The 13637-nt window shown below is 43.0% G+C and overlaps 1 protein-coding gene across 1 annotated transcript in view; it reads right to left on the minus strand.

Moving 5' to 3' along the window:
* Positions 1–7490: 7490 nt before the first annotated feature.
* The window catches only part of COLQ (collagen like tail subunit of asymmetric acetylcholinesterase), a 40799-nt gene continuing 34652 nt past the window's right edge, over positions 7491–13637 (minus strand). The window contains exons 16-17 of the mRNA XM_085051023.1: positions 12292–12394; positions 7491–10279 (exon numbers count right to left, since the gene is read on the minus strand). Of these exons, the coding sequence (XP_084907149.1) occupies positions 10210–10279; positions 12292–12394 (173 nt within the window). The 3' untranslated portion in view covers positions 7491–10209. The remainder of the gene's footprint in view (positions 10280–12291; positions 12395–13637) is intronic.

Consider the following 13637-nt stretch of genomic DNA (forward strand, 5'->3'; position numbering starts at 1 on the left):
CCAAACAGACCAGCAGCACTGCACAGTAATGTTCTGATAGAAATCCCATGCACAAAAAGATACCTTCCAGCCAAGTGCCTCTTCACTGCAACTTTTACTGATTAGGGAAGGTGAATCTGTGCCATTACAGAATCCCAGATGAACTGCAGAAAGAGCCCCAGCTTTGACAGTTTGCCATGTTTGTTAGTAAAGGTCAGGGGCTGTAATAGTGGCTGCTAAATTCCTGTCTCTGCAGGAATCTAGATCAATGGTTCAATATAAAAATGGTGTGCTGAATGTGAAGGGTTCATAGAAACACACACGTGCTGCTGTTAAAATGGGAAGGTCAAAGAGGACACAGTAGATTTAGCAATAACCAAAACATCCATAACTTTTTTTCCTTAGGGTTCTTCTGTATGGATAAAAACTATGTTTTCTGATACTAAGAGGGAAAGACAGTGCAAGCTCACACCACAAAAGCTATGACCAATGCAACAAAGCAGAGTGAAACCTTCAGAGGGCTGGCTTCTTTTTAGCCCAGCTGGAAACCCTGCTGCTCTGCAGGCAGCATGGGGCTGGCATGCAGTTTTGCTGACCTTTAGGAAATAAAAAGCTATTGAAATGCACAATATGGGACCATAATTCAGCACTACAACAAAACCTGGAGTACAGGTTTTAAACGTCAGTTTAATACATTTATGCAAAGTTGTTCCCTGAATTGTAGCCATGAGGAGAAAAGTTTTATCATTTGAGAACCCGTAGAGAAAGAATCAAGCAGAAGTACTAGGAGACTGAGAAAAAGAATTGCAGGAGATGCTGCAGTACACCAGACACTTCCAGACATTGGTGCAACCAAGCTAAGTGTCTGTCTATCCATTTTAAAGCTTTTGTCCAAGATGTTACCGTGTGTTTTTTCCTAATATTTGAATATATTGAGCCAAACATATATTTTTAATTAACAGGTATTTATTCCACTCTGTGTCTAACGCAGGTTTTAGATTTGTTTCTTGTGTGTTGCCATTAAAAAAAAAAAAGTCAGCCTTAGAAAGCTTCCAGGTTCCCTGCCCTGGCCCTGTGAGAGGATGGTTCCCAGAGAAGGTGCACTGATAGCACTGCTGGCTCAGCCCCCAACTTTGGGGATTAGGGAAAAAGGCTCTTCCAGGTTTTGTTGTGTTCTTGCATTCCCCTAGCTTTCACCTTTTACCAGCCTGTATCTCTTTGCTGGTGTTCTGGCTTGCAAGGTCTGGTAAAATTTCTCCAGGGTCTTTCATTGTTTACCCCTGGCATTGGGGAGGTGGCACCATGAGTGCAGTTCTCCCTGCAGCAGGAGGAAGTTAAATTGGTGATACTTGTATCTTTCCAGAGCTGTAAGGAGTTTCATGAAGGTGCTGCTTCCTCAGTGGGTCCTGGTGCCAGCCAGCAGCATTTAGCTGCTTTCTCTGCCTGTACCTCTCTGCTTTCAGCAAGATACACTGGTGTGTGGCCTGAGCAAAGTCCTACAGCAATGCTGAAGAGAGACCAGCTCACTTGTTTCCCCAAAATCAAACAGATCTGAGACTTCGAAATGCATTTTGCATCAATTTGTTTGTACCAGGGCTCTTGCTCCAGCTATGGCTTTCTGCCAAAATAATTTCCAATCAGTTTAGCATCTGTTTCCAATGTTGGTATCGCCAGCTCCTCTGTAGTCTTCAGAGACCAGACGTGCCTCACATAGTTTCCTATAGGTCACAGTTTTCCACTTGCTTTCTTGCTTAGCAGCTGAAAGCTCTTCCTGCAAGCGGGAGGAGCTGAGCAGTGCATCGGAGCTGTGGCCTCAGGGATTTGACACTGGCTGAGCCCAACACTCCTTGTACCACACCGTGAGCAACAGCCAGCTTCCCAAACCAACCAAGCAGGCCATGTGGGTGTGTGCAGCAGGGTGCTGCAGATGTCTGTGAAACCTGTGGTCCTCCAAGCCCTGGGCCAGCTGAGAGAGGCTTTTTTGCCAAAAAAACCCTCATCAAGAGCAAGGAACCTGCTCTCCCACACACAGCTTTGTTCTGTGCCCCTGGCCATGGTGTGAGGCACTGACAGTTTTACCTCAGCAGATGTGTCAGCTGGCCACAGGAACCTTCTTGCAGGTGCTTCTTCCCTTGTTGGGGACATACTGAATGTCCCAGTCACTCACTGGATCATGTCAGGACATTTCACAATTTATTATCTTCAGTCCAGCTTGCTAAATTCTCTTTCCTTCCCCACGAGTGTTTTAAGGACCTATATTCTCTCACTTTCAATCTACAGTGCACTCTCAGTGCATAAATAGTCACCTCACACTTCATCAGTCACCTTGAGCAGGCTGCTCTCCCCTGGGGGTCAAACCAGCCCCTGGGCAGAATCTGGGGAAAACCCTGGACTATTTCAAAGCACTTGGATATGCTTCTTGTCAGCCAGCCCAGAAGTTTCTTCATATAGCACATTGTGTACCTATATCAGTCTTGTGTGGAGAGTTCATATATCCAGACTACACTCCTTCTGAAACAGGACTCCCTCCTGTATAATGTCTTCCGCTTTGGATAAAATAATTAAATATTAATTTACCTTTTCTTAACCCTATATCATCAGGCAATGTTCCCAGCCTGTGAGCATGTAGCTGTTATCCATCCAGGGAGAGGATTTATCTGTCCACTTTCATATTTTTTTTTATTTCCTGACCATCTCAAATGGAGCTCTGCTTTCTGCTGTATTGATGGAGATGCCTAAGAATACAAAAAAAGCAGGATATTCCTTCACAATAGAACTTTACAAAAATAGCTATTTGTTATCACCTTTTTATTAAAACAGAGACAAAAAAATAATCTGCTGAGGGAGTTCTGCCTTAAAGAACTTTTCTCACAGGCTTCAAGGCTTGGTGAAACCAAGGGAGGGTCTGGAAAGCTGCCTTGGTTTAAAACCCTGAACAAATATAAGACATATATAACCACATTGGTAAATCACAGCTGTCCGGGGTGTGTTCCTTAGCCTCAGTGACAACCTTCAGTTGAGCCACAGGTGTTGAGGGTGCGGGGGGGAACTCCTTCCACTCCCAAATCCCGATAAAATTCATCTGCCTTGGTTACAGCAGAAATTAAGAAGTCTTCAGTCTTCATATGTAGAAGTGCTCACCAAGCAGACCACCCTGCCACAAAACGTGGATATGAGTGTTGCAGGCAAAGAGAGAAACTGGAGCCACGCAGCATCGTCCCCACAGTGCTGCAATACCCCCCTCATGGTGATTTAGGGGGTTTGGCAGAAAGCTTTAGCTCTCTTCATCCTGCAGCTGGAGCCTCACCATCCTCAGGGCTGCAAAATACAGGTGCAGTGCTGGCTGGGAGAGCAGGGGGTTCCCCTTGCAAATGGCCTGACTGATGCTTGACTACTGAATGCAGGAGGAATAAACACATTATTTGCATGTCCTTAGGGCTCGGTTCTTCCTTGCCAATACCCAGTACTAACTCTCTGATGTCAAGCTCTTTGTTCCATAGGCCAGTTGCAGCAGTTTAATCCTCCCTGCCACGTGGTTACTCTGCGACAAACCTACAGGACATTATTGCTCATCAAATAATGTGCTAGTGTGGAGCAGAGCACAAATATTTGACATCTGTAGGTTAGCATAACAGCTTGGTCTTGGACAGCATAAGGTAGAGCTTGCTGACCCCAGGCAATAACAGGTACAGCTCTCAGAGCTTTATTTAGAAGCTATAATCCTGCAGCCTTTCACAGCAGATATTGTCTTGCTCAAAAAGTCCTGGCACACAGCAAGCCTCTCTGCCCTTCACTGCACCCACTGAGATTACCAGCTTTTCCCCACTGGTCCCACACTTCTGCTTAGGGGCTGCTGCTGGTTTTGACAGCTAATCTCTGCTCAAATGACAGCAAAACAGTAACTTGTCACTACAGCCGCCAGCTGATTTGCGATGGTTTATCTGAATGTACTGGGGCATCACAGTTTAAACCTTTAAAGCTTTTTGCTGTACTTCACAACTAGTCTTCCTGTGGGTCTTGACCCATAATACACACATTTTAACCAGCCACTTCTGGACAGTTCAGTTGCTGAACTGTTCTGTTTCTCTCCTCTCATCAGTCATCCACCCCTTTAAATCTGCTAACAACTCAAAACCTGAGCAGTCCTCAATGTTCTCTTTCTTGGCACATCCTGTCCTCAGAGCAGTAGTGCCAGGTAGGTAAAATGTCAAACCCAGTGGAAATGAGTAAAAGAAATTATATTGCTCTGAGGCATCAGGGTTGCCAGGGCCCTCTACATTCCCATTTGTCCATCAAATAACCTCTGAGAGGAAGGCATGGGAAGCACCAAACAGAACCTGCCCCAAATGTCTGACTGGTTCAGCACAGCCTCTCCCAGCTCATCCATGATGAATTTCACAAGGGTATGTGGCTAATTGAAATGAGGAAGGCAAGGAGCAATGGTAGCTCTTCTCTTCCAAACAAAATTAGTCACTAAAGAGTTTCTGGGATGCCAAGAGGGGTTTGGGGAGCAGATGGGCTTCTCAAGCTGTTCTCTCTTTGCTCCACCAAATTGGGGATGTTCTGGTTAGGAGGACAATGAAAAATAAGTGTTACATGCCTGCATCTCCACGTTGTAAGTCAGCACTAGGTAGGGTTCAGTGGGAAACTCCACTGACAGTTTCTTCCTCTCGGAAGGGTGACAGCAAATAACTATCAACACCCACCCTGCTGTTTACCCTACAGAAGATGCTACAGACCCTGACAGGGCCCTGACTCCTCTTCAAGATGAATTCTGAAAGCTTCCTCCACACCTGGCACAAGGGTCAAAGACATCTTGCCATGGGCTTGAATTTAATGCTGATGTCAGTTTGTTCACTTATTAAATGGTGACACTTTAGACCGGCTAAGAGAGAGTCATCAGTTGCCAAGTTTCTAAATATACTAAACATTCTGCTGTGTGAGTAGGGTAATGTTACCTCCTCTTCCTCCTGGCTGATTTATTGTGCCATTAACTCATATTCCTGCTCTGTCAAACGTCTGTGTTTGTGTTATCGCAGGCTCCCAGCTGCACCTACAAAACAGCTCAGGGAGTCCTTTGTCCTTCCCTGTGTCCTGCAGGAGATACCACCAGTAGCAGCAGCCCTGGGGACAGCCCTGCAGACAGCTTTTCCTGAAGGACATGAGATGCTCTGATGCACCTGTAGCAGCATGAGGCTGCTTCCACCCCAGCCACACTGGCCAGAGTGGCTCCTGCTCCATGCAATGCCCTGCTGCATCCCTTGGCTTTGCTGTCAGTGGCTTTGATGGGTTCAGCTCCATCGTTATCCTTCCCTCTCCTTTCCAAAGAAAATACTGAGCAGCACTCCATGCAGGAGGGCCACTTGCTCTGTAGTGTGTGGGAAGGCTGCAGCAAAATACATCTGTTTAAACCCTCTTCTCTCTCACTGGAAAAGGTTGTGCATCCAAACTAGACCCTCCCACAGATGTTTGGGGAAACTGTCAGAGTGAATTAAAAGCTGTAAAAAGCCAGGGCTGTAACTCAGTGCCTTTTAAGTGCCAAGATTTTGTGGGGGACAGAGGGAGGGAAGTAGCCACTAATGTAATTTCCAACAGGAGTGCACTCCTCTAATATAATTTGGCCTGGCTACCCTTTCAAATGCAGCCTTCCCTGGCTGGCTTGGTTCAGGGCCATCCTCCTAAATGGCCCAGAAATTACTGATGCAGTGAAAGCATGTGCCCAGGCTTTGCTCTGGCCTTTTAAGCCCTGGAGTGACACCAGCTTTCTGCATAGAGCACATTTCTGGGCATGTAGCTGGACACGTTAATATTGTGGGGGTTTTTCACTGGCTGTGCTCATTAAAGACACAAATGGCTCATTTGCTTAAGCTTTGTTCCTTTTTTTCTCTTTGGTTAAGGTCTGGCAGTGTTCTAATAGTCTCCAAGTTGTATGGTCTCTTACCAAATTAATAAACATCAGTTACTCTGATCCAAATTCCTGATCCAAATTTTACATTCACCAGTTATCTGTCTTTTTGCCACTACCTTATGTTGCCTGTAGCAGAGTTCAATAGCCCATTATTCTCTGCTTTCCTTGCAAGGGAATGGTTTCCAGGGAGGGGACCCTTGCTTTGCCATATCCATCTCCTTAGGCAAGAGCTTTCAGAGAAAGAACTTGAAAGTCTTTTAGAAAGTGCTCTCTTTGCCTCACTCTTTGTGAATTAAAATATGATTTTCCCAGCAGCTCTTTAAAGATCTCCTTGCCGCATTGTGTGTGATAGACTTAAATTTCATCAAAGAACCACAGCACAGCACTGATTTCCTTCTCTTGGGTTTATTTTGGTCACCTTTTTAAAATATATCTCCTGATTGTATGTGGCAGCCAAGTGTACTGAATTGTCCCCCAAAGCAGCTAAGTGAGAACTCATTACTGTTATTTCTCATAAACAGCTGGTGCTCAAGGACAGTGACTGTTCCTGGGACTCACAGTTTAAGGACAAGCACCAATCCCCTCTCCTTGTACAAGTGAGTGGGACTGAAGTGGGAAATGCACCCTACAATTTTTAGAAGGTAAGAACCATGACCAAGGGGTTTTGCTGTGATATGTGCAGGGCTGTCACAAGCACATGTTAGAAAAGGAGTGGTGTGAGAGACTAAAAGAGAAGCTGACAAAACCCAGCAGAGCAGCAAGGGCGTTGCAGAGTTTTGGGGAGGCTACAAAGGACATGAACTTTGGTGCCTTTAGAGGAAACGATAAGAAGAAAGAAGGAGATGAGGTGCATGGCCAGATTTAAGGGCAACAACAGCCTTGACAGCTACAATTTTGAATTATTTGAAGGGAAGGGAGACATGACATAGCACCCAGTGAAATGGCACCCAACAATTTGGGTGCCAGAGAGGTGAGTGTCACAGAAGCTGAGTTTTCAGAAAGGACAGGCAGAAAATATACCACCCCGAAGAAAATACACCACCTCACTTATTCTCTGTCTATCAATACCCTTCCTTTTCCCCTGGGCACAGGCAGCACTGCCCTTCTCTGGATCGTCGTGTATGCACGAGGCTGTTGCTTTCTGGTTCGAAGCCATCAGAGCTCAGCCTCTGATACGAAGTTACAAAGCAGACTGTAAGTACATTATCAGGTAGCAGGAAGAGATAATCCCCCAAATCAGAGCCCAAAGCCTTTTGAAAACAAGTACATCACGGATTCCAGTCAGAAGTCAATGGAAGTGGAGCAGTTCTGCCCATGGCGAGTTGCAGGGGTCAGTTTGGGGATGAGGCAGCGGCAAGCCCAGGAGCAGGAATGCAGTCACACTCCAGGCTGTGTGCGCTTCATTGTGCCCACACAGAACAGGATCCAACGGCAGGCAAGGAGAGGCAGCAGGCATGAGAAAAGAGGTGTTTTTTCACTCTCCAGCATCTTAAACTAGGTAATTATATTTAAAAACCGTGTTGTTAAACCCAAAATTAAATAAGTGAAAGTAAGGACGGAGGGGACCTAAGGTAGCATGATTTATTGACATGAGCTGCTAATATACACAGTAGGTAATTGCATATATTTAATCATCTATTACGTGCAAGCTGGATTTTTAGTATACATTAATACAGTGCATAGCATAAGATCATAATGCTTTGTAGTTGCCTAGAAATGCATACTAAACATTAGAAAACTCTCCCACAAGCATTTTCTGCTACAGAAGTCCAATGAACAGAAATATCCCAATTAACTTTTGAACCAGTCTTGGCACAATGCATTAAGAAATTCAGAGAAGGAAGGAAGATGATTTGCAGCAGACCAGACACCACCCAGCTGTAGAATACCCAATTAATGATAAATCAGGTATGTCAGAAATGAGAGCAAAGGATTTCTTTTTCAGCATTTTAAATCATATATATTTAACACCTTCCCAGGTGTCTTTCTTATGATTTATTGTCTGATGGGAACAAGACAGTAACAGTAGTATGAAACTTTCTTTGGTTTCCTTGTATTTTACATTGCTCTGTCCATTTAAAATCCATGCTTTGCAAGTGTTCTCAGAATGACCAGACTGATACATGTGCAGCACAGTACAGTTTTACCTGGGTGATCACATCTCCTGTTTACATATTCTATGATCCATGCAGGTAATTGGTTATTTCAATGTCCTTTGGAGGTAGGAGCTTTTAATTAAAAATGATTCAACTGAAAACTGAAGGTGAAAGGCCACTGGAATTACCAAACTTCTCAGAGACTCCAGCCTTCGGGGGGGTTGAGATGAACTCCTTGGAGAAGGCAAGTAGTTCAGATGAAGTGTCTCCAAGCCCTGGAAGGTCACACTAGCTGATGCTGCCGGAGGTTCAGCTGGAGGGATGGTCAGCAGGATGTGCTGCTGGGAGTGTATCTATCCTCAAGAGCTTCCCAACATCCCAATGTCTGCTCCTCATGGTCAGAGATGCTGCTGGAACCTGCTGCTTGCACAAGCATGGGAAATTAAAAGGCAGCTGTGCAAGTGCCCACATTTCCAGAGTTTGTGGCAATTTTCTTGTCCCAGTGGTTCCCTGACCTTTTATTAAGACCTCAGTTTAAAAAAAAAAAAAAAAAAATTAAACTGTTGAACTGGGCTACAAATGCTGGCGCCTTGGCTTCATAGCAACAGAAAGAGCCCAGGTAAGTAATAGTTATGAAGAGTACACTAATTTTTTTTTTGTTGTTGTTGTTAATTGGTGATTTCCATTATCACTTTGTACATGCATAGTTAAAGTCTTCTAGGCAGGTGGTAAAAGTTGTGTTTTCTTGATTGCTTTAAAGCATTATCATTAGAACACAACATCCACCTTTATTTAACCTCTACAGAAGTGCCAGTGTCAGTGCAGCTGTTGAAGTGCTGTCACTGCCACAGATAACTCACACATTTCACACAGTCCTGTACAACACTTACCACAAAGCAGAAAAGAGTGGCTTGTATGAAAACAATGCCTCGTTTTAAGGCTTCTAGTCTTGAATACCACACATTCTTTGTTTCATTTTCTGTTATACACTCTTTGTCACATAACATTTAATATGATTTCCACGTGAAATTTGCTCTTTACTACTTGCTGATAAATAAGTATATAACTATGCTACTAACAATCAGGACTGATATAGCTGAGTGAACTTCCCTAAAAACAAAAGCACATGTACATTGCACAGCATGACTGAGCATCCATAATCATGTTACTCCAATGTCTGTCTGATTAACAACAATACAAAAGTGAGCACATACACTGGAGTACACAACAGCAGAAATAAGTGGGAGAGGGGGAGGGAGGACAGGGTATAACTGGTAATTGAATGATGATTGTCAGGTGGACAAGAGGTTGCACATGTAAAGACTTTCCAGTGTGGACACCAGAGTGAAGACAATGTGTACATGGCCATGGTTTCAGGCATGGAACTGATGCTGTCCCAGCTCCTTGGGGTCCTGGGCAGAGCCCAGCCAGCTCAGCACAGAGGAGAAAAATACAGAAATATGTTCCTTCTTTATCTTCCCTCCTTGTCTGATTTTCTCCTGGGAGAGAACTTCTTGGCTATTTCACAGTTTATTTGTCCAGTTTGTCCTTTGTGGTGTGTTTTTCAGGCCTCCTGTGACTGCTTAAGGTGCAGACACACACAGATGATGCCTTCACCTGAAGGTGAAGTTAACCATCTTATTTGCTGATTTGCTGATTCTGAAAGAACTTTTACTCCTTTGACTGATGAAGGAGTATTGGTAACCTTACTGCTGCTGAAGTCATCTCTTGTGGACACAACACTTGCTAAGTTCACATTGTAATAAAAGAGAAAGTCCCTCTAAACACCACATCCAAGACATGCTTTGTGTTTATGCTGAGAAGGGTTAAAGACAAAACCCCTGAAGAGATTATATTTGGGTTTAACAGTGCTAAGTCGAGGTAATTGTTACACAATATTCCTGGTTAATGAAATTCAGCTTCCAGTAGTTTAATGTTGCTTTTGTGATGGAGAGCAAGTTGCCATCTGCAGCCACCTGAAAGTCTCACTGGCACACACTGTTTGACACTTATTTCTCTATTAAGACAGGATGCAATGGTCCTATTTTTCCCTATCTGACGAATATATAAAAAAAATCTCAAAATGGCCATCAGCAGCATGACGTGTCTTTGTTTGTTTTCACAGAGGTGGGTGTGGTGTTTTTTTTGTCCCAGTCCTTCCAGGATAGGTGATGGTGTAGCACCTAACACCCGCTGCTCGTGGGCTGCTACCCACCTCTGCTCCTCTCATGTGAAGTATCGACACTGTGTGGAGTCAATGTAGCAGTAAGAAGTGCATCGCAGTTTTCCGTAAGACCTAGAATAAAAGAGAATATCTCAGTTTCAAAGCATGGTATAGTTCACATTATATGGTTTCTGGATGTAACTGTCCGTAGGAGTGAACAACATCAGAATATGCAGAATATGCATATGCAGGAACATATGGGAAACAAAATAGGAGGGCAATTTTCATCAGTGCTCTACTGTGTTCTCCTTTGTCAGCAAAATAGGAGTCTTAGGGAAACTATGAGTGAAGATTTAACTCCCAGTAATGTCAATTAAAAAAAAATAAAATCCCTGTTGGCAGCAGGACCTGAGCATTTCATGGGGGTGGATGCAAAAGGCCCTGGTGCTCACCCACAGGAGCTGTGGAACGAAATATCTCAGGCACTGAGTTAAGTGTTTTTCCAGTTACTCCCAACAGCTTCAGCAGGCATGACTGTGCCTGTCCTTTAACTTATTTTTCATGTACTTGAAATAATGAGAGTGACACATTCAAACCTTTGAAACTGAAAGAAAAAGGGGAAAAAAAGTAAATTGAAGGGTCCTTACAAAATAAGGGAAACCAGAGATTTTGTCTTTCTACTGACTTAAACTGAGCTGCAGTGACTCTGTGTACTGAAGACCTAACCAGGATGTTAATAAGAATTTAAATGAGTTTTTATTGCTGGCATATGTCTAAGTGATTAACCCATCCACAGCATCAAGCTAAGCAGATTTAAAACTATGTCCTTGAGTAACCCACATTCTCAGACCAACATAAAATCTGAAGAGAAGGTGTGTGAAATAGGAGGAGGGATCTGTAGGCTGGAAAGATTGAAAAATGGGAAAATCAGTTCTCAGAGGAAAGGTTACTTTGGGGTAAAACTCCCGTGGGAGTGACATGCTCACATACTCAGCCCACTTTACTCATGATTCACAGCTTTTTCTTTAGTTTGGCATATAACTTGCAGACTACACACAAAAATAAAATATCTCAGTTGCTCTCCACAACTTGAATATACACACAAAGTGAAATTTGTAAGTTTTTCTGCAAGCTTTTGTGGTGCTCTCTTTGGCACCAAATTTCAGACTTTCAGAAGAGAATAGTTTTCACAGTAGAAAACAGCTCCACACTGTCTGAAGAGAAGGTCTCTGTAAAATGTTTCAGGTTTGTCAGGTTTACTGGTCTGAATTTTAGTAATCTCTTACACCAGAAGTGCTCCAACAATTACAGTGGAGGGATTAGCACAGCACTAGATTTACAAAGACATCCTGTGGTTTCTTATTCCTGTCAATTAGCACATTATTGTTCCCTGAATGATGAGGGCTCTGCTCATAATTTAATTTACAAATTAAATGTTTCCTGTTAGCCAGTAACAATACCTGACAGCTAAATAGAGGTGCTGCTGTTAAAGGCAAAACGCTGACCAGAGGAAGCTGCCTAAACAAAGGCAGAGAAGGTGAGTCAACGATAAGCAGATCTTTTAAATGAAGGACGTTGCTAAGCAGATGTATGGCTCCTCATCTGCTGGTGAATGAATTTCCTGGGCCTTGGAAAAGCTGACAGATGACTGCTTGATTCAGAAGCAAATACACCCCTAGAGTACCCATTAACGGGAAGGGCAGCAGGAAGTCGGTATGAGCCTCTGGTTTGGTTGTTGTGGGTTTTTTCCTTCAGTGTGATAATCTCCTCATGGTCTTTCCTACTCTTCTTATGTTATGGGTGGACATTGATGAGACCAAATGAGGAAATCTTGGCAAGAAGCTGGCAAACATAGGTTTATGTGACCTTCATTCATTTTGTGCAGTAAGAAGGATGTACTTCTCACTGAGAAATGAGATTTACCCCTTAAAGTTAAATATATGCAGAAACAATTTGACAGACTCTTTCCTCTGTGCTACTTGAAGTGGTCCCAGTGGAACAAGGTTTAAGTGGGTGAGACTTCTCAGTTTTAAAGCTGGCAAAGAGAAAAGAGAAAGAAAAAACACACATGCACACAAAAGCCCATAAACAAACAAACCAACTGAAAAACCACTAAACCAAAGTGAAGAGCCCCTCTTACATACCCAGGAAGGTATGTCCTACATGTCAAATATCCAAAATCCATCCCATCACAGTCTTCAACCCCCTCGTGCTTGTAGCCATCTCCGCAGTAAGCACGGCGACACCCTAGTGAAAAAGAAAGAGAGGAATGCCTTCAACGCACTTCATATGGAAAAGAAACAGGCCAAGTAAGCGGAACTAGATCTTTAAGGGTTAAGTATAAAACAAGATATTTTGGGGAAGGCATTCTGTAAGAACTGTCTTAAGAGGAGCAGTATTCTTCACTGCATAGAATGTGCTTTTTTAGCCTAATTTCAATGACCAAGGCAAAGAATAGATAAGAACTAAAAATAATTGCCACAGAATCACTGATTACAACAGCATTTATTCTAAAAATTATTATTACCATATTGCCACTGTCAAAACAAGTTAAAGGAAGCACCAAATAAAGTCAATGTAAATGATTTGGTGAGGTCACAATCTCAAAAAAATAGTATTAGGTAATTAAGTGATTTGAAATTCCTAGCCTAGACCTTTACCCATTTCTGTACAATATCTATGTTTGTCTGCTGTGAGTTTCCACATATGAAGGGAATTACACAGCCTGTCTATAAAAAAAAAAAAAGTATGTAATGGCTCCCAAAAAGGTATTCTTCACACTGCTGGTTCCAACTGACTTGAGTGTGAGTGAGATTTGTGACATTTTTTCATGGTGACTGACACGTAGGCTGCAGTAATTTGTGGGCTTGTTTGCCATTTGAGCAATTGGACTTTGATTTTGATGTCTTCAGCATATGGAGAATGACTTTATAACACGAACAAACTCATTTAGTTAAAATCCCTTTGACATCTTCTGGGAGAATCCATGGGTGTTAAGCAAAGGATTAAATAGACACTCAGGAGCAGGGAGTTTATAAGAGGATAAAACGGGTTATTTACAAATAGAAAATTATTAATTGCACCAAGGATGTGTTTGACATAAATTGATGCTTCCAAGATCAACGAGCCTATTTTACAATTAAATCCATTTAACATTTGGTTAGCCTTTTCCTTTTGGTTCGGTCACAGGAGAAGAATGATGACAATGTTCTCATTTCCAAGTAACTCAGTGATGACTCCTTGGGTCACATCAGTGACAGAAATCAATGTATTGCAAGGCCTCCATTGACCTGAAACTTTGCCCAGATCATAGCACAGAGAACACGATGTGCCCTCAGACATACAGTGCACAGTTTTGAAGGCACTAGAACTAATGAACATTATTTTCCTGCATGGTTACTCCCCATGGCTGATTGCAAATTCTAATTGAATCATTTTCTCATGTCTGGAGACAGAAGAGATCCTGCTGTCTCTCTGGAGTACGCTGCAG

The sequence above is a fragment of the Lichenostomus cassidix genome, chromosome 2, assembly GCF_008360975.1.
Source record: "Lichenostomus cassidix isolate B80296 chromosome 2, HeHo_3.0, whole genome shotgun sequence".
Lineage (NCBI taxonomy): Eukaryota > Metazoa > Chordata > Aves > Passeriformes > Meliphagidae > Lichenostomus > Lichenostomus cassidix.